Genomic DNA, 22,695 nt, shown 5'->3' on the forward strand with positions numbered 1-22,695 from the left:
ACTTCTGCTTCATCTCCTTTGGGGACATTTTGCACAGTATGATGACAACAGATGAAACTTCATGCTCCTGGAATTTTCATATGTAGAAGTATTTATACATATTAGAAGTTTATCTATTTGTACATTTTTATTTTTTCTCTGCTTTGTACATTTTTAAAGGAACTTTAACGGTAACTTTTCACTACTGGTTTACCTTCTTTATGAAATGTAAGTTAATTAATTTCTTATTTCTTCCTTTTTCTTTGTAGGTATGGCCTCACAAGTCTTGGTCTACCCACCATATGTTTATCAAACTCAGTCAAGTGCCTTTTGTAGCGTGAAAAAACTCAAAGTAGAGCCAAGCAGTTGTATATACCATGAGAAAACCTATCCCCAGACTTATCTGAATGGTAGAAACTTTGGAATTTCTCATCCTTCTACTAAGGAGAGTACTTTTCAGACAAAGATACCATTGAACAGATCACGAGGACATAACTTTTTGTTGCAGACAAATACTGCTGCTTTTAAAAACACTGCAGGTGCTACCAAGGTCATAACTGTGCGAGCACAGCCCTCTCACGTGGAGGCACCTCCATCTGGGACCCGGGAAAGCACCCAGCGATGGGGATTGAAGCGTAAGAGTAAAGAACTGGAGAATCAAAGTAGCACAATGCAGATTGTTGATGAACTGTCTATACTGCCTGCAATGTTGCAAACCAACATGGGAAATCCAGTGACGGTTGTTACAACTACGGCAGCATCAAAGCAGAACTGTACCAGTGGAGAAGGAGATTATCAGTTAGTGCAACATGAAGTTTTGTGTTCACTTAAAAATACATATGAAGTCCTTGATTTTCTTGGGAGAGGGACTTTTGGCCAGGTAGTCAAATGCTGGAAAAGAGGGACAAGTGAGATCGTGGCAATCAAAATTCTGAAGAATCACCCTTCTTATGCACGCCAAGGACAAATAGAAGTGAGCATATTATCAAGACTCAGTACTGAAAATGCTGATGAATTTAATTTTGTACGAGCTTATGAATGCTTTCAACACCGTAACCATACTTGCTTGGTCTTTGAGATGTTGGAACAGAACTTATATGATTTTTTGAAGCAAAATAAATTCAGTCCGCTGCCACTTAAAGTCATACGACCTATTCTTCAACAAGTAGCCACTGCATTGAAAAAACTGAAAAGTCTTGGTTTAATTCATGCTGACCTCAAACCAGAGAATATTATGTTGGTAGATCCTGTGCGGCAGCCATATAGGGTTAAAGTAATAGACTTTGGATCTGCTAGCCATGTATCAAAGACTGTTTGTTCTACATATTTACAGTCTCGGTACTACAGGTAGGTGGGAACTGTTTTTGGTTACCAAAGGAATGTTCTGTTTGTGTTTCAAGAAGTGGTCATGTTTCCAGGATTGGAAAAACATTTCTAAGATCTGTATAGAAATCAAGATATGTATTCACAGAGAGGCTTAATGATTTAACATCCTTAAAGTACACTACACATCCTCTACCCTTCAGGGTCTTCCCTGTACAAAGGTTGCTTTTAAGAAATGGATAGTTGGGATTTAAACTTCTGGTTAATGATGTCAAGGTTTATAATAATATTAGCTCACATTAGACAATAATACTTTAGTAGGAAAAAAACTACTTTTTCTTTACAACATCTGTGAAATGTGCACTGCAAGGATGCCCATTCTTATTTCATGGCTGAGGTGCAGGCAGACAATTGGCTTTGCTTGGGCTAGAAAGCTACTGGATTCTGTATTGAGAGTGCTCAGGATCTTTCTGCCCCCACATGTTCAAAATTCTTATTTAAGGCACTACCTCTCCTGATCCCTTGACCATCACCTACCACTTCTTTTTGGGGGAGAATGCAGGGATTGGTTACATGTTCATCTTTTTAAAAAATTTTTCTTCAGTATCTGGGATGATTCTTAATAAATTATTGTTGATTGATTAATATTTGGCAATAAATGGTTACTTGACAGTTTTCTGAAGATTTTTTTTTTTTTTTTTTGAGGCTGCAGTTAAGTGACTTGCCCAGGGTCACACAGCTAGGAAGTGTTAAGTGTCTGAGATCAAATTTGAACTTGGGTCCTCCTGAATTCAGGGCTGGTGCTCTATCCATTGCGCCACCTAGCTGCCCCTTCTGAAGGATTAATAACCTATCACCAAAAAGTCTACTTAATATCTGAATAGACATATTTTTTACATGGGGAGTTTTTTTTTTTTTTTTTTTTTTTTTTTTTTTTTTTTTTTTTTTGTTTACAGAGCATCCCTTCTCATCATATAGTTTGTCTTACTAAATATGATTTTGTCATCTGGATAGAGATGTATAAATGATTTTTTTAGTGATTAGAATCTGAAATTGAAATTCTTGGTTTGATCCCTACAAGAGCAAGTCAAGAATCTTGTGGAGATGCTATCTTGATGGATTGATTAGGGCCAAGCCTGAGGACATTTAGTAGAAGTTAATAACTATTACTGAAAAGTCAACAGATAATACATCCTTTGGGCATATGTAAATAAGATCATCTATCTAAAGGAGACTACATTTTGTTTTGCTCAGGAGTAGTGATTCTCAAGTTGATTAAATTAATTGAAAGGAAGATAAATTTACACTTCTAAATATTTATGCTGTCTTTCAATTTAATCATCATTAATCATAAGATGCAAAACTCTGAGATTTTTTAGAGGGTGGAAGGTGTGAGGTAGATAAATGTATTTCCCATATTTCAACATGTTAGAATGATAATGTTTTTCTGCATAACTTTCACCTTAAGATTTTACTAGATTCTCCCAACTTCATTTAACTCAATTTCTGATTGCTTTATCCTTGTATTTAATTCACCTATTATTTATGTAACACTATTATATTTGGATTTTGAATTCTTCAGTAGCTCAGATGTTAGTTTCTGGTGGTGATTGGTTTTTCTTTTTTTTTTAATTTGGAAATGTTCAGTTGACCTGGCTTTAAGAAGAAGTGGACCTTAAATTAATTTTGCCTTTTAATATTTATTGAGTGGACAAAATAATCAATATTTTTTAAAAGTTTAAATTGAAATAATTTCCCATATTTTTAGCATAGCACTGGTTTACCTAGTAACTAAGTTTACTAAGGTGGTCCTACCAAAATTTTCGTTCTATTTAAGGAATAATTGTTAAGCTATTTAGAAATTATTTAAATAGCTAAACTATTTAAAAACTACTTAAATAGTTAAATTATTAAAAAGAATTAAGATATCAAAATTATACATAACACAATTTAAATACTTTTAATATAAAATTTTGTGATATTAATTTATAATAATTAACCACTAAGCCCCCTACCCACCTTATTAAATTTTATATGTATATATAGATAGAATTAATCATAATTTTCTTCATCTTTAAGGTCTTTTTAAAGAACAAAATCTTTCTTGAATAAAAAGGTGTAATTGTCATATAAATTGTCAAGGAAAAAGATTGGAAATTTGTCTTTATCTCAGTCCAGTTAGACTTAAACTTTCAAGACATCATTTGCAATTGTTAAGTAAAGTTATGAGGGGAAAATGGGTTATATTTTATTGTACACTCTCCTGGTGATTTCTAGAAATTGTTATATGAAAAAATTCATCTGGCTAGGAAAATATTTTACCAGTACTTTACAAAAATGTAATGATGATGTTTAGAACTTGAATGCCAGGAATTAATTCAGTCCTCTGCCTGTCTGCTATATTAATTCACATGTGGCCTAAATGAAAACTTAACCCCCTTGTTGTGTGTTAACACTTTGATCTTTAAAAAAATAGTGTAAACAGGAAATGGCAGTTGAGCCTCAGAGGCTAACCTTAACAAGTAAAGCTTGAGGGAACAGAAGCAGCGTGAGCACAAGTGCTCACAATCCCTTGTAAACAACTTGCACTTAGGAATAGCTGCAGATGTTATTCTATCACTTTGAACTGTGCATCACAGTTATGTAGTGGAGGAATATCTTAAAATAGGCAGGGAATGGTGGCCAAAGACTGTTGACTACTATAGATGGCGAGGCTGTCTCACTGTTACAGTGAAAGAAGCCAGAAGTGTACGCTGCTCAGGGTGTTGATTGCTCAAGGTCAGCATGTTCTAAAGTCAGCTGCTATACTTATGAATGTGGCTACTGTCAGGAATATGTTGGACTTTTGCATGCATAAAAAGGCATAGCAAGTATATGCCACATTTGTGAAATAGAGTGACTGAACTTAGGTTGTGAATTTTTTTTTTTTAATAGTAAACTTTGGTAGTAATTTTCATTTAAAAGTGGGGACACAGAAAAAATAATACTGCTTTTTGGTTTGTTTTCTACTTTCTTGATTTTCACTAAGAATTTTTGTGTTTTCTTGATGCACAAATTTGAGTTGCTTTTACTTTTAACATAATTTTAATAATTTATGAATTTATCTTATCTACTATACCACAAATAGTTTATTTTCTCCACAGTTTTTCTCAGGCTATTTTAAATTCTTCTTTGAGATTGCTAGGTGGTGCAGGGAGATGACCTCTTAATCAGGAAAACCTCAGTCCCAAAATCCCATCTTAGATACTTAACTGTGTGATCCTAGGCAAGTCACTTAACTTCTGTGGCCTCAATTTCCTCATCTGTAAAATGTGAATAAATAAAAGCACCTACCTTCCAGAGTGGTTGTGAGGATAAAATGCGTTAACATTTGTAAAATGCTTTCCAAATCTTAAAACACTGTATAAATGCTAACTATTTGTATATAAATTTTATAAAAAGAGGAAAATTATTGTATTGAACATTCTAATAAAGAGTTCTTTAGCAGGCTCTATTAAATGCTAAATTGGCAATCCTAATATAAAGAAGCATATAACAAAATTTAAAAAATTTTAAAATCATTTATATATAAACACTATAGTAGATTAATGTTTTATATGCTTTAATGTTATTTTTCAAAGCATTTTCACTTACATTATCTCTTCTGATAGAGGTGGTCTTAAAATGTAGTGGATAGAATGTGGTAGGTTTAGAATTAGGAAAACCAGGGTTCAAATCTTAACCCTGAAATTTAGTAACTCTCTTGTCCCTAGGCAATACATGTAACCTGAGCATTTCTTGTTAAACAACAGATGGGTTGTCAGTCGATGGAGGGAGCTACTGTCATACTAAATCGTGCCCATGCTGAAAAAAATAACAGAACTGTGCTATGTTGGGGTTTTCTTATTTGATTATTACAGTGTTCTTATGTGAAAGGCAGGACTGATAGTCTGACAGTTGAGAATCCTGAGTCTTGACCAGGTTAATGACTTCTTCAGAGCTATCTGGAGGCCACACCCAGATTCCAGATCTCTTAAACCTAAGTGTGGAGCATTTTCCACTTTTTTTTTCTCCCCTTGTACTAAATTGTTGGAAATGAGCCTTGTTTTGTGATGTTAGACTCATAGAACTGCTGTTACTATATCCTTGCAAATAAAAATTTCTTTAAGACTTTTCAAGTTAACTATTGTATCTGGTCAAGTGATCTTTTTTCTCTCTAATACAAAGAATTTGTTAGCCAGTTTGTAGAGTTTTTCCTGTTTATGATGACACTCTTTTACATTCATTCAGCATACAATTTTTGTATATATATAAAATATCTTTTTATGTATATATATCTATTATATACATTATAGATAACAATGATCTGTGTTAGGCACAAAGGAAAAAGTTTGGAAAAGAATAAAAATTAGATCTTGTTCATAGTTATGTGGATGAAAAAGAAGGAAATGCATATCTTGTAAATTTTAAATGAAAATATTTCATGTTGAAAATCTTTGAGGAATATTTATTAAAATACTACCTTTAATGTTAAATATCTGAAGTATTGACTCAGCCTTTCAAAAGAAAATAACATAATGAAAAAAATTAAATCTGTCCTTTAGAGTGCTTTTTTAAACATGCTTAATTTACATTGTAGAAACTTTAAAACAATACTAAATATAATTTTTGTTCTTGTTAATTATGCAATTGCCTTATTTTTGCATTCTCATTGTTTATCTTCTTCCCAAATTGATTATTTTAGCTATAATTTAGATAAATCATTGACTATCTCTAAAAGTTGGTATTGGCTTTGTACCTTTAAATTAAAAGGATAGTAAATTGTAAATAGATAAGTTTGGGAGGAGGGGATAAATATTATCCTAACTGCATGCCAAAATTCCAGTCATGATTCTTTTTTTCCCCTCATGTTTAAAAAAGGTGTATATGTAATTTAAAAAATCTAAATAAATTATATCAGTGCAATTCATTTTTAAATAAAAAGAATATTAAAAATCTTAATGAATCCTTTGGTAGTATTTTGTAAGGTATTCTTTATTCAGTAGGTTTGTTTAAATGGCAAAGGACTGGGGATTTAAATCATCATTTGATCTTTTATTTCTTTTAAGCTATCAGGATCTTTTTTGATGAACTATGAAATCTTTTTTTTTTTTTTTTTTTTTTTTTAATTGGCTGCCATGACCAATTTCCTGGAGTTGTTAGGTTTGTTTGCTTTAAACATCTTTAAAACATTTTAATACACTGTAACCCTTTTATTAGACACTAGAGGCATATTAATACCAAAAGCTTTTGTTACAAAGCTTCAACTTCTGTAACTAATTTTAGATCATTTAAGATTTATTTTTGTTTGTCTTTAGCACAAGATGAAATCTTTAAATTAGATGCAGTAGTAAAAAACTTTTTTCTTGTTTAGTTTGGACAGTTAGAATATTAAAATATTATTAATTCCAGCAAAATATTAAATTGTGCTTATATTCATCTTCTTTATTACCAAGAGTAATTGTTGACTTTTAAGAAGTTTTTTCCAATATATTAAGAGCTCTTAGGGAGAATCATGAAATAGACAAACCATTAAACATGAGAACTAAACAGTGTGTAAATCACTTGTTTAAAGTCACAGTACTATTAAGTACATAAAAAAGCATTGTTATTATCTGGGTTTTTTGAAGAAGTTTCTACTTTCTTGATCAAGCATGACTTCATTTAGTTAGCCCAGCACAGGCAAATGAGCAAATACCAAAGTCATGCTTATAACTAACTTTTGGATTCATGCTCGGGATCCTTGATATATGTAAATTGCCTCAGAATGAGATTCTTTTACTACTTTAGGATTAAATCTCCTTTTATAGAATCTATAGAATAATATGCCATATTCTAAGTTTTGTTTGACTAGGAATTCTGTTAGAGAAATCTTAAAGCCCCTTTCAGTTTTAAATTCTATTGTTCTAATATACTAAGTGCCTTTTTACTTTTATAAGTTTAGATAAATGAAACTAAAAAATTGTGGAATTTGTAATTTCAGAGATACATATTCTGTTAACAATATAGCTTTTTTTTTTTCAGTTCAAATAGTTCTTAAATTTTTTTCTTCTTCCTATTTAACATCCTCTGTAGTGACTCTTCTTTTGCCTTCTCAGATCCTTTCCCCCATCTCTAATTTTGTATAAAATTAAAGCAGTGGAGTTGTTTTAGAGAGCATTAAAAATTTTCATAGATAATATTTTTCTTTACCTCATAGTCATCGTTGGGGGGAAAATCAAGTTAATATGACTCAATTAAATTTAAGAGTACATATAAGGAGCCTTAAATTCAAATCTGATTCTGCTACTTGACTCATTGTATGTAACTTTGAACAGGCTATTACTATTGTGTATATGTAACACACTATTCCTATTACTAGGTTTACTCATTGGTTAAAAGCAGATAATTATTTTCACTCATCTTCCTTGAATGAGTGATGTTAAGAGTATAAAGCTACATAATATCTAAATACCAAATAAAGATGGAGTGAAAAATACTTTTAAAGGCTTACTAACATAATGATATTGTGGTAATTGTAGTTTGTAACTATAAAGTATGCTACAAATATAAGACTTAAAATCAGCTTCTGGTTATGAGTCCAGAATTGTTATGCCTATTAATTAAGTTATTTATTTTCAGAGGAAGAAAACCTTAAATTTTTTTTTATTGATTTACATTCATATAAATTTTTTTTGTGAAATAATTAAAGCCAGTTTTAATTTTTTATTCTTTTATTTGTCCTATGAAAGTGACATTTGCTCATGCTCAAGTATGAAATTCTAATATGTGGTAAAATTTTATGTTTATGCTAAGGAACAAGTCCAAGCACTTCTGTGCCTCTGTGTTTTTGTATTTGTATTATTTGTATTTGTATCCCTGTAGCATTAACATAGGAAAGTGGTGATCACTTAATATTTGTATATTGATTATTTCAGAGTCTGAATATGATAAAATTTTCTTTTATTAATACAATTAGACCTAAACTGTGTTTTTGACTTTTCAACAATTTTAATTGAGAATGGAATTCAGTTCCCAAGATGCTATTAGTTGGAGTAAGTCTTAGTATGGAATAGTGCCAATTAAGTGGCAGTAAATAATTCAGATGTCAGCTAATATAACAAGGTTGTATTACTTAAGAGAAAGAATGTAATATGTGCTCAACTTTTGTGATCAGAAAGAATGGAATGTTAAGAATTAATAAAAGCTAAATTTTTCTCTTGACTATAAGTGCACTACATTTTACAAAATAATCATGTGGGCATCTTCAGTCTTATTTTAAAATCTTTTCACTTTAAAAGGTCAAAATACATTTGAAAAAGATTACAGATACAATTCAGATATTTTTTCCGTATAAATTATTCTTCTGGGACAAATATAAATTTGTTAATTAAAAATAAATATATCTATTGTAGAAGAAAATCTTGAGTGACAGAAAAATTGATACTCAAACCATATCTCATGGTGTGTGTGTGTGTTGTGTGTGTGTGTGTGTGTGTGTGTGTGTGTGTGTGTGTACTTAGTGTTACAGCCAGTTTACTTATCTATAATGGTTGTTTATTATGGGAACCAGAACTAGAATTTGGGTCTCTTACAGGAAGATCTGTAGACAAAGTTTATATACAGTGGAAAAGGACATAGATTGGTTAAAATTGCTTTGGTCATTGTTCACTTAGGTTTATATGGGGCAAGTCTATTTGTTATTTTAAAATATTATCTTTGGTACATTTTGTTATTACACAGACTGAAACATCTCTCACAAAAATACATTGTCCAAAAATACTTAAGGAAAATCACTCAATATAGTGATTATAACTGATGGCAATTTAAATTTTTTACTTTGGAGTTTGTTGGTAGCAAAATTGCCCATTGTATGTGATCTGGTAATCAATTCATTCTTTATATTTATATCCCTGTAGCATTAACAGGAAAGTGGTAGTCACATAATATTAGTATATTGATTATTTCAGAGTCTGAATATGATAAAATTTTCTTTTATCAATATAATTAGACCTAAACCGCAGTTGTTAAGGATTGTTATGAGGAGAAAATGGGTTGTTTTATACATATGCATATATGTATATATATGTATATATATATTTTATATATATGCAGACTTACATCTAAAATGTTAATAGAATGTAGATTTCTGAGTTTTGATTAAATCTTTTAAAATTTTGACTTTGTCTGAGATTAATGATTACTACCCATATTTTTTTTCTAATGAATTCTACTCCTAATGTTGTTAATGTGTTTTTGTATATGTTTCTTATCCCTACTAACTCTTCCATTTTGCTTTTATGCCATAGCTTATCTTGCTTTTACTTATCTCCCCCTCACTCCGCACTCCAAGGATCCTTCTGTTATACTTTTCCCCTATTTTTCCCCCTCTTTTGATTTCATTCCCATTAATCTACACCCCTTATTCCACTTCCATTAATTTATATACCCTTCTAATACTCATCTTATTCTTTCCCTCCTTTTCTTCTTTATAAATTTTGAAGGATTTTGTATCCTTTTGGAAAATATGTATTGTTTCTCCTTTAATCCATTCTCAAGGTGATTAGGATTTCAGAATTACCAGCCCTTCTCCTCCATCTAATTCCCTCTGTATTATTCTTGCTCTCATACCTCATTTGTATAGCATAATTACTTTTTTGGGTTTTTTTTTTGCCTTTTCCTACTTAGTTTTGCTTTTTAGAATCACATCATACTCAGATCTTCCCTATCTTTCTTTTGAACTACACAATTACTAATGACATTTGGTTTACATTTCCATATATAAGACACAAACATTTTGTTCTTACTGAGTCCCTTGAAATTTGTCTTTGATATTGACTCTCTTATATCAGATTTTCTATTAAGTTTAAGTTTGTTTTCCACAAAATCCAGAAAATCTGGCAGTTCATTTGAAACTTAGCAATAATGTTCCTTGTGGGAAACCTTATAGGTTTTCCCTAGTAGAATCTGTTTCAGATGATGATTTGTGGATTCTTTCCAATTTCTACTTTCCCCTCTTGTTCCAATATACGAGGACATTTTTCTTTAATTAATTCTTGTATAGTATCCAGATTCTTTTTTTGGACATAGCTTTCAGGTAGTTCAATTATTCTTATTTTCTCTTCTTGATCTATTCTCTAGATCTGTTGTTTTTCTTATGAGACATCTCACATTTTCTTCTAATTTTTTATTCTTTGTATTTTGTTTTATTATTTCTTATAACTAATAACTCTTAACTTCATTGGCTTTCCCTTGCCCAGTTCTGATTTTCAAAGATTTGTTCCCTCCTCCACTTCCTCCTTCTGTCCCTCCCTTGGCTTCCTCCTTCTGTGTCTCTCTTCTTCCTTCCTCTCTTTCTTTTCTTCCCCTCCCTCTTTCGCCTTCCTCCCTCCTTTCCTCTCTCTTTCCTTCCTTCCTCTCCTTCTTTCTCTCCCTCCTTTTGGTAGTGATGGGTGCCTTCTTCAGTTCTCTTCTCTGGCTTGGAACCCAAAATCAAGAACTTCACCCTCCTGCAAATGCCTGCTGTCAGCAGCTTCCCTGCTCTATTGCTTCTGCACTTATAGAGGAGGGGGAGAGATAGGGGGGTTGCTGATTCCTTCTTGTGCAGGGTTGTGTGTCTGCAGCACAGCTGAGTCTGACATTCTTTATCAGCAGAGGTTCCCTCAATATTCACAGATTCAGACCTTTTGACTCCCCAAATTGAATGGGAAGTGAAAGTTCCTATGGCTGGGGTTGAAGCTACTTTTCAACCCAGCTAAACCCAGGGCCCTCCACTTGTTGTTTCAGTGGAACTAGCCTGGAGATGTTGACACATAACAGGGGCCAAACTTCTGCCCTGGTTCTTTTTAGGGGGTCTTCTCATGTTTTCCCAGGATAACCATTCTTCTTCCCCAACTCTATTTTTTGTTTTTATTTGCACTGTTTGCCTTAAAGTACAATTTTATCTTGTATATGGGGGAGAGCTTGGAATTTTCTGACCTACTCTAACATCTTCCCAGAATCCTCTCCTAGAATAGAATTTTTGTATTATCTATTTAGAGCTAGTAAAAAGAGTTCCTTTACTAGTGACTTCTCAGCTTTCTGAATTAGCACATTGCTATGATTTTCAGCATAAAATATGGATAGTCTGCATCTGAGGAATCTGCAAGGTAAAAACTAAGGAAATATGGCCACAAGTCCTTTACAGCTGATGGAGTGATTTTGGAGTTAATGGCTTTGTAAAAATTATCCTACCAAGACAGGAAGATAAATTTTTGCTTCAAAATACTCTGTTTTAAGAACATGTAAGAAAAAAATAGCCTTTGAAAGAACTAGCATTGGAATAGTTTGATGAAATGTTATTACATGAATGTGTTGGACATAATTAACAATTTTATAAATTTTTATTTAAATGACTTTATAATATAACCGTTGCAAAGAAATATCTTTGGGTTTCTGATATGTCTTGAAAGTATAACATGCTCTCATAACAAGATAGTTAGAACTAACAATTACAGTAAAGGTCTTTGGTTTTATTAGTTGAAGAAATCCCAGTGTGGAAACCTTCATTGGGATTTCACCGTTATGGGGCCTTAATTTCCTCATCTGTGAAATTAGTGGATTCGATTAGGTCCCAACTCTTTATGGAATCTAATAACCGAATGTGGAAGTCACAATATTATGATTCATTGTCATTAAATGTTTGATTTGAATTTCTATTTGTGTACCTATATACCTGGGATCACATAAAAATTTCTCAGGTGAAAAGAGGTCATGAATGGAAAAAATTTGGGAAGTCTTGGATTAGACAACAAGGAGTTCTTTTCAGCTCTAAATTTCTGATTTTCTGTAGTATCTCAGAGAGTGACTTGCCTTAGGCGATATCCTGGGAATATCCTGGATTTGGACCTCAGATAGCTCTTTTTGGTTTTTTTTTTGTTTTTTCTCGCCTTATGTTTTTTCTACTACATCCTGTTTCATTTCAGTTTGGAGATGTAAAACATTGATAATGTAACTTCATACCTCTTTTCTTGAAAAAGAATATTAGTAAATTCATTCTTGGTATTTGTGAATAGCTGTTTTCCAAAATAATGTTTTCTGTTAATTGGTGTGGGCTGATTTGTTGACTTTCATGTTTTATCATATTTGGGTTTTAATAGCATTTATTTATTTAAGTGCCATAAATGTAAAGCCAGAGTTTCCAAGAGAGAAATAGAACTCAAGATAATTATACCCAGTGAAATTAATATCACCTATTAGGCTACTCTTTAAATTCAACAGATATTTTTGTGAATTGATACCTGTGATTTTATTCCTTCTTTTGGGGGGTGGCAGGGTCTGAAGAAAAACTGTCCAATGGTTTTGAATTCTGATAGTAATTGAAGCTCTGAACTTAGATGTCTTCCTTTGGCATCTTTAGCAGCTCTCTTCTCTCTTCACAAGGCCAAACAAGAGCAGTTGGAGAGATCCATCCATATATGTTAGCTTTTGTTATTTACTTGGAACTAACAGGTTTTAATTAAACAGAGTTTGTAGCCTTTCAAAGGGACCTTGGACAAGCCACTACACCTCGTTCAGCCTCCAAATTCATATGGAATAACAGTGATGTTACTTGGATTGAGAAAATCAAATGAGATTATTTAAAAAGTTTTGCAAATCTCAATTATATCAACTATTTTTTCCCTTCACTATGGCCAGTTCTATCACAAAGTATTTGGTAGTGGTAGATTTATTGTCTTTTATTGGTAGATAAAATGCAGTTAATAATGCTTTTTATAAAAATTTGTAATAAATAATTCAAACTCTCCATTCCCTGTTTTAGGGAAATATTTTCTAGCCATTAGTAGCTTATATCTATTTAAACTGTTATTTTTTCTAACTTTTCTGACTTTGGCTAAAATTTGCATGTTGGTATATACTGTTGGATTTATGCTTTTCTAGGCTTTTTCCTCTTTTCCCTTGACATATTTTTAGGTTTTCTTGGTTTTGGGTTTTTTTTTTTTTTTTGGTTTGCTATAGGGGAGAGAGGGAGTAATTAACAATCTCTACTATTCTCTGTTGGAGTTTTTAGTTTGGATCACTCCCCAGCATATGAAGTAAGTGTGTGTGTTTTAATATTATAATACAGGCAATCTGTGGCTAAAACTGTATTTAAAAAAAAATCAAGTCTGAGGAATATATGTTGATTATATTTCAAAATGTAACTGAAAATACTAGAAGAAAATTTAAAAATAACCCCCAAAATAAATCAACCCAAATTCAGAGAATTCTTATATTTATGTTAGTGTACATGAAAAACATTTTGTTGTTATACAATGATATGATTGCTATTTTTGGTTGAGGTGATGTTTGGGAAAGATTTCCTGTTCTATTTAAAAAAAAGAATGAATATAACATTTTTATTGATTTATTACATGCCTAGAATATTGCAAACAAAGCAGAAACAGAAAGTGTGCTAAATAACACAAACTTTGATAATTAGCAACTAGTTAGCTTAGCTCATCTTTCTGTGAAATCCAATGTTTCTTAACTAGTATACAATTTGAAGTTGGTTATCTAGTCCAATTCATATATGACCAAGAGTCCTTCACATACCAGAAAAGTTACTAACCATTGGCTATCCTTTGACCCAGTACTACTATTTTGAGGATTAGATGCCAAAGAATCCAAAGAGGAAAAAGGACCCATATGCACCAGAATGTTTACAGCAGTTTTTTTTTCCATACCAGCCCCAAATTGGAAAATGAAACTATTGGTGAATGTGTAAATACATTCTGATATATGTACATAATGAAATATTGTGATTTAAAAAATGACAAAATGAACAGTTTCAGGTGAAATTGGGAAGGACTGCTATCAATTGACACAGAGCTAATTGAACAGAACAATTTTATACAGTGACAACATAGTGGAGAAAGACAACTTTGAAAGACTGTCAATTTCTGCATATAATGAAATGATATATATATATATACATCTGCATATCTTTATGTATTTGTATGTACGTGTATGTATACATGTATATTCATTTTTGCAAGACTTTGTGTTCCAAATTTTTCTCCTTCCCTTCCTCTCACCCCAAGACACCCCAAGTAATTTGATATAGGTTATCTATGTGCAATTGTGTTAAACATATTACCATATTTGTTATGCTGTGCAAGAAAAATCAGACCAAAAAGGAAAAAAACCATGAATAAGGAAAAAAAAAAAAGCAAACATATTACAACAAAAAAAAGGTGAAAATACTGTGCTTTGTTCTCTCCGTAGTTCTTTCTCTAGATTCAGATGGCATTTTCCATCCCAACTCTATTGGAATTGCCTTGATTTCAACGTTGTTAAAAAGAGCTAAGTCCATCACGGTTGAGCATTCCATAATCATCTTATTACTATGTACAGTGTTCTCTTGGTTTTGCTCACTTCACTCAGCATTTCATGTAAGTCTTTCCAGAATTTTCTGAAATCAGCCTGCTAATCATTTCTTATAGAACAATAATATTCCATTACATTCATATACCACAGCTTTTTCAGCCATTCCCCAATTGATGGACATCTATTCAATTTCTTGTTCCTTGCCACTACAATGAGGACTGCTAGAAACATTTTTGCACATGTGGGTCCTTTTCCCTTCTTTTATTATTTCTTTGGGATACAGATCCAGAAGTGATAGTGTTGAATCAAAGGGTATGGACACTTTGGGCATAGTTCCAAATTGCTCTCCAGAATGATTGGGTCATTTCACAGCTCCATCAACAATGTATTAGTGTTCCAGTTTTTACATTATCTCCTCCAAAATTTTTCATTATCAATTCCTGTCATCTTAGCCATTTGAGAGGTATGAGGTAATACCTCAGAGTTGGACAGATATATATTTTTGTGCATGGCCAGTGTAGGAATTTGTTTTACTAAATTATGCATGATTATGACTTGGAGTGGGTTAGAGAGGAAGTAGTAGGAGAGAAAGATCACAAAACTAAAAATAAATGAGTTTATTCATTTTTATTTTTGCATTTTTTTAAAAAGGAAAATCACTTTAACAACAGTGTTGAGAAACGGATTGGCGTAGGGAGATATTTGAGTCAAGACAAATCTAGTAGTGCAGATGAAAGTATTTGAAAAACTGAAAAACATATGCTGATGCAAACAGACATACAAAAATACATGACTATGTATAATTGTAGTGACCAGCATGATCTTTTAATATCAAGGGATCTATGGGAATAACTTTTATGAAGGATTTATAGGAAGACATAGGTAAAAAAAGTACTCACTCAAGATAATATCTGACACATAGGAGATACTTAGTAAATGTTAATTGACTGAATGACTCATCACTACCATTAGAAGGTTAGGAATATCATTGAAGTCACAGAGCATTCACAGTATTGAAATATATACTAAATTGACATTGTAGATTGAGTTCTTTTCCTCAAGGAGTGGCATTTAAGATGAATAAAAACAATTTACTTTTAACTTTAACAATTTTTTATTTTTCTATTTAAATTTTGTATAGCTAAAAAAAAAAAATAACACTTTTAAAATCTTTTAAATTATAGGCAGACTGGGCCTTTGTGGGAATATGCCTACCAGTTATTATGGTTTTTATAGGAAAGTAAATTTGAGTTCTAAACAATTGACTTAAGTGGGGGACCCAAAATTTGATCTATTTTTCCTTGATATAAAGTCAATGTGGTTAGCAATATGGTTCATACTTGAAATTGGCTTTCATTTGATTTCATTTTGGTAAGTTAGAGCTGAGGAAAAAGTTAGTAGGCTTAAAAAGGAAAGATGATTTTAGATGTGAAATGATTTAGATGGAAGGAATATTTGTATGCAGTATCGCCTATTAGGCTGACTTATCGAGAGCTCTTACTGCCTTAGAATGTTTATTACATATAAGACTCACTCTTGAAGTGAGAAGACTTACATCAACTGATAGTAAGTGAAGTGATTAGAACCAAGAAAACATTGTGCATAGTAACAAGATTATGTGATGATCAACTGTGATGGACTTGGCTCTTTTCAACAATGAGGTGATTCAAGGCAGTTCCAATAGACTTGTGATGGAAAGAACTATCTGCATCCAGAAAAAGAACTATGGAAATTGAAGATAGATCAAAGCATGGTATTTTCACTTTTTATTATTGTTGTTGTTTGCTTGTTTTTTTTTCTCATTTTTTTTCATTTTTTTCCTTTTGATTTGATTTTTTGTGCACAGCATGAAGAATATGGAAATCTGCTTAGTAGAATTGCAGTTATTTAATCTATGTTGGATTTCTTGCTGTCGATGTGAGGATAGAGGGGGGAAGGGAGGAAAAAAATTTTGAAAACAAGTTTTTGCAAAGGTGAATGTTGAAAACTATCTTTGCATGTATTTGGAAAAATAAAAAGCTTTTAAAAAAAAAACTTTTATTCCTGCTCATTGGGTGATGTATTCTGATTATGTTTTGATCTTAACTGACATGAATTCAGAATTGATAGTTTGAAAATCTGAAAGGTAAAAAAAAATCTGCTATCAATTTGGGAAGATAAATAACTTTTAATTCTGAGCTTGACTTCCTCCCTCCTTCCCTCCTCCTCAAACAATGCTGCCTTGAGGAAAAAATATTTTTTAGTCTCCTATTTCTATTCACTTTAGTCTACAAATTTTGAAGTGCTTATATTAATAATAATGTTACCTTGTAGTGTATAAAGCCTTTCTTTTATCATATGCTTCAGGACCTTGCACTTTATTTTGAAACTCTTGTACTATTGTTTTATAAATTACACATAAGTTTTATAATGGCAGGGACTATCTTATTCAAACTTAATATTTTAAGTATTATGCAGTATTCCCCAACTTAAATGATTAACCTTTTGAGAACTGTTAAAACAACTCTAATAGCTCTATTTTTGGGACAAATTATGTAAATTCTGGCTGGCTCAAACTGTTAATACTTTTTCTTGCTTTAGATTCTTTAGAAGAATTTAGAAGAAGCCTGTAATTCTTCTTCATGTGAAACTCTACTCTTTTAACAAAACATCTATTTTTATCAAGCACAGTGCTACATAATAAGCAACTAATTAATGTTGATTTGGTCATTGTCTTTGAATTGTACAATATAGAGAAAAATACAAAATAGAGAAGTCTTTAGCCACTATTACTCAGATCATTTCCCACAACTTAGTTGTCATCCTTTACTTTTTACTTGTTCTTACCCCTAAAATAAAGTGGTGGGATATATGCAAGAAGGACTAATTTCTTTGGTGTGAGGGCTGCTTTCCACCTTTGGTGTTCACCCTATTCACCCAAGAAACTGACATGCACAATGGTTATACCCTGGCAAACCTTTTCAGTAGTCTGGATAAAGCAGGTTGAGGGGGTAACCAAGGGGTCTCAAACTCTTCAGTAAGTTGGGAGGATTCTATCCCAAGCTTTTGAAGGTTTTTGCTAGTGGAAGATAGCAATTTGTTTTGATCATCATGAAGATGGCTGAAATAGGTGCTGTGTAGCATTTAGAGCTTGATTAGACATCAGAGACACTAAGATCTTTAACTGTATTCTGGGGCTATCAAAGACTTTTGTCTTTCCATTGAACTTTGATAACTGTAGAAGAGAAAGTGAGGCTGACAACTTTATGCAGCTCTGTCTCACTTATATCCAGTTTATGCATGAATCAAAAGACATCACCCTTATCATTTTACCATTTTTACCTACCTCAAAATCTTTTGGCAACAGGCAAGTGACAAAACAGCAGATACAGATGTCCTGTGAGCTGTAGTAACAACCTACAGTCCAAGGTTGGACACAGGTAACCCAAGCCATAGAGTTGTCTTCTCACTGAAGTGAAGAAGCAATGTGATATAGCAGCCTCTAGGTATCTGAGAAGCTTTTTTGAAGGACCACATTGCTTACCACCTGGCATGAATAAGGAGCTAGAATAGGTGACTTAAAATTTTTCTGCTTACCCAATTTTGGCTTGCTTGCTGCAGCAGATGGGAATCATCTACCCTGTAGTCAAAACACACAAAAAGATACAAAAACTTTTGCAAAGATGATTTCCTGTAATCATTGGCACATGGAATGTGTACTTGCCTGTGGACAACACAAAATCCAATATACCTGGAAGATGAGCAGATGTTAATTGTTAGAGTTCTTAGCAGGTATCACATTCACATAGCAGCCCTGAGTGAAATAAGGCTAGAAAATGAAGGCTTTACTAGAGTTGGAGCTAGATACCTGTTTTTCTAGAGTGACTGTAATGAAGGGAAGTGCTATGATACTGGTATAGGTTTTGCAATCTAGACTAGAGGACAAGTTAGCCTAATCAAAAGGAGTGAATGGCAGGCTCATGAGGATATGATTGGCCTTGCGGGAAAGCATCACACCACAATCATTAGTGCATAGCTTCTCATCATGACAAACCCTGATGAGGTCAAAGAAAAATTTTAATGAGGACCTGGAGACCCTCATCATCAATGTTCCAAAAAGAGACGAGTTTATAATTCTAGGTGATTTTAATGCAAGAGTGGGCACTGACTACCAGATATGCCAAGGAGTCCTCAAGAGGAATGGGGTCGGAAACAGCAATGGCAGTGGTTACTTACTACCGAAGATTTGTATATCTCATGACCTCCTCATCACCAACACTGTCTTCCATTTACCTTAATGCAGTAAAACTGTGGATATATCTTTGCAGCAGACCTTGGCATTTAAGACTGTCTTTAAAAAGAGAAGAGACAGGATATGACAGTGATGAAGTTATGTGCAGTGCAGAGTGCTGGACTGATCAAAGACTTACCTTCTCCAAACTAAATTTGTACTTTCAACAAAAGTGATGGCTCCAAGGCAAAAAGACTATCTGAAGACATAATGTCACAGATTTGAGTGCTTCTCAGAAGTGAACAAATCATTGCTAACTTGGAGGAAGCCAAAACACAGTTAATTGTCTGTAATGGAGAAGAAAAGGAGTGGGCAGCATTCAAAGATTTGGTATACAGCATCACATTTACTTATTTAGGCTAGCATACTTGTAAAACTCAAGATCATTTGTCAAAAATGATGGGGAAATTCAGAAGCTCCTAAACAAAATAATAGGAACTCTACGATAGAGTTTACCAGTTAGGATAGTTCATCTATTTTAAAGAAGGCATTGTTTTTGGAAATTGAATGGATGCCCATTAGTTGGGAAATGGCTGAATAAGCTGTGGTATATGAATTTTATGGAATATTATGTTCTATAACAATCAGTAGAATGATTTCAGAGAGGCCTGGAGAATCTTATATGGACTGATGCTAAGTGAAGTGAGTAGAACCAAAAGAACATTGCACATAGCAACAACATTATATGATGATCAATTCTGATGGATGTGGCTCTCTTCAACAGTAAGATAATTCAGGGCAGTTCCAATAGTCTTGTGATGGAGAAAGCCATCTGCACCCAGAGAGAGGTCTGTGGGAACTGAGTGTGGATCACAACATAGTATTTTCATTCTTTTCGTTGTTTGCTTACATTTTGTTTTCTTTTTCATTTTTTTCTTTTTGATCTGATTTTTCTTGTGCAGCATAATTGTGGAAATATGTATAGAAAAATTGCACATGTTTAGCACATATTGGATTACTTGCCATCTAGGAGAGGAGGTGGGGGAAGGGAGAGAAAAAATTGGAACACAGGGTTTTGCAAAAGTGAATGTTGAAAATTATCTGTGCATATGTTTTGAAAATAAAAAGCTTTAGTAATAATGATAGGAGATATTGTTTCAACTCTATTCAAAAGTAAAGTACAAGTGAAGCTTAGAGAGTTGCAGTTACTCAGTAAGAAGGCAGATGAAATCAGTTTTATGCTGATAGTAACAATTCAAAGTGCCTTTATCATATTGTGAAGGCTGTTTATGGGCCAAAGACCTATGTTATATTCTCAACTACTCAGTGCTTATGGAGTCACATTTATTAGTGATAAGAGCCTGATCTTAGAAAGATAAGCTGAACACTTCCATGGTGTTCTCAACAGAGTATCATCAATCAATGCCAAAGTCATTGACTGTTCACCTCAGGTTGAAGTCAATCCCTTTCTAGTCAGATTTTCAACTGAAGAAGAAATTTGAATACTATTGGGCTATTCTTCTGTGATAAAGCATCTGGTTCTGATTCTATTCCAGCTGAGATTTACAAGATGGAGGGGGAAAGGTTGAGGGCTTATATAAAAGCTGATTGAAATTTTCTGCAGTATTTGACAAGGGGAATTTATCTCCCAGGAATTCAGAGATGCCCTGTCATCCATCTCTATAAAGGTAAAGGAAATAGATTGTCCTGTGACAATTCCAGTTGGAGGAGAGGTCCTTCTCTCTAAGTCATGGCTGGCAAGTTTCTTGCTAGAGCCCCTCTTAATAGACTTATCCTTTACTTAGAGAAGATTGTTATCTACCTGAAAGCCAGTGTGGCTTCAGAAAAGATCCAGGAATGGTCATTTTGGTGTTTGCTGCACAACAACTCTGAGAGAGATTTCAAGAGCAGAACAGATGTCTGTACACAAGGTTTATAGATCTAACTAAGACCTTTGATACTGTCAGTCACAAGGGCTTGTGGAAAATTATGTTAGAATTTGGTTGCCCAGAGACATTCTTCAGTATTGTGCAACAGTTTCACTGGAATGCTTGGACAGTTTTAGATTATGTGATGCTCTTGTGCATTCCCATTTACCAGTCAAGTAAAGCAGAGCTGTGTGCTTGCCCCCATGCTTTTTAGCATAATATTTTTAGCAATATTGTCAGATGTCTTCAGCAAGAATGAGATTGGCATGAAGGTCACCTACTAAACTGACAAATTATTATTATTTTTTCTCAGTAATATTTTATTTTTCCAAATACATGTAAAGATGGGTTTCAACATTCATTTTTGTAAAACTTTATGATACAAATTTTTCCCCTTCCCTCTCTTACTTCCTCCCTATCTTACTTCCTCCTACCCAGAGACAGTGAGCAATTTGATATAGGTTAAATATGTGCTCTCCTCTTAAACATATTTCCAAATTTGTGATGTTGCACAAGAGAAATAGGACCAAAAGTAGGAAAAATCATGAGAAAGAAAAATCAAGCATACAAACAAACAAAAAAAGGTGAAAATACTATGCTTTGATCCACATTCAGTCTTTATGGTTCTGTCTCTGGATGCAGATGGTATTTTCTATCCTAAGTGTATTGGAATTGACAAATTATTTAACCTGAAAAGTGCTACAAGTTAAGCCTAAAATTGAAGAATTGGTGTATGCTTTCTTCGTTATCAGATGGATATCTACTCAGTGCAGTCTCTGAGGCTGAGCTGCAGCAAAACATGCATCAATGTGGCTTGTACTACTTTTGACCAAACCGCTAACACCTAGAGAAAAAAAAAATATCCACCAACTAGCACCTTAACATCCATACATGGGACCATTAGTTACATACATTAAATGAAGAAATGTTGACTGCTGTGGATAAGTTTATTTACCTTGGGTAGTATACTTTCCAGGGATGTCCACGTAGATGATTAGGTTGACACATGCATTGCCAGAGCTAGCTTAATGTTTAGGATGCTTTGAGGGAGAGGAGAGGTAGACTGTCTATCACACTGAAGGTCCACAGAACTATTGTTCTGCCTTTGTTGTATACTTGTAAACCTGGATATATGCTACTGCCATGTTAGGAGATGGAATTGGTTCTATTGGAATTGCCTTAGGAATATTGTGAAGATCACCTGGAAACATAAGTCACCAGACACTTGAAGCTCTTTCTTGAGCTAAACTGCCAAGCATTCAAACTTTGCTGTAGAGAGCAACTCTGATGGGCATTGTTGGAATGCCAACTACATGTTTGCCTAAAGGCTGTTTTATGGAGAACTTGCACAAGTCCTCACCTGGAGGTTATAAGAAGTGACACAAGGACACTCCCAATGTCTCTCTAGAGATCTTTGGAATTGATTGTGAGGCACAGGGCTGTCTAGCATGGCACGCCCACATCAAAGAAGGCATTGTGCTCTGTGAGCAAACAGAATTGTAGCAGCTCAAAAGAGTTGTGAGATGCTCATGTTTAGGTATCTCCACTTCAAATGTTCATGTGGACTGGTTATGCCTGATCTGTGGTGGAGCCTTCTGAGTTCATCTGAATCTGATTAGCCTCAGTCAGACACTGTACCTTGACCCTGACACAGTGATGTCATTTTGGTCCCCTTCAAGCCTAAAGGACAGAACACCAGGTAATCTTCAGTCTCCAATCAGTTGGCAAGTGTTGGTGATTCTACCCTGGATTGTTGCAGTACATTTTTGTTTGTTCTTTTTGCTTCAGATCTCTTCCCATTCTAGTCCATCTTCTATTCAGTATCCTATTGCTCTTCCTAAAGTAGATGTCTGATCACATCATCTCCCAATTAATAAACTCTAGTGGCTTCTTTTTATCTTGAGAATCAAA

At 33.4% G+C, this 22,695-nt stretch overlaps 1 protein-coding gene across 18 annotated transcripts in view; it reads left to right on the forward strand.

Annotated features, from left to right (window-relative positions):
* Positions 1-22,695, forward strand: part of HIPK3 (homeodomain interacting protein kinase 3) — an 87,031-nt gene that overhangs the window by 33,604 nt on the left and 30,732 nt on the right. For all 18 annotated transcript variants that reach the window (XM_074273256.1, XM_074273269.1, XM_074273260.1 and 15 more), the window contains exon 2: positions 249-1,326. In XM_074273256.1, the coding sequence (XP_074129357.1) occupies positions 251-1,326 (1,076 nt within the window). In that variant the 5' untranslated portion in view covers positions 249-250. The remainder of the gene's footprint in view (positions 1-248; positions 1,327-22,695) is intronic.

Source organism: Sminthopsis crassicaudata, chromosome 6 (assembly GCF_048593235.1).
Source record: "Sminthopsis crassicaudata isolate SCR6 chromosome 6, ASM4859323v1, whole genome shotgun sequence".
Taxonomy (NCBI): Eukaryota; Metazoa; Chordata; class Mammalia; order Dasyuromorphia; family Dasyuridae; genus Sminthopsis; species Sminthopsis crassicaudata.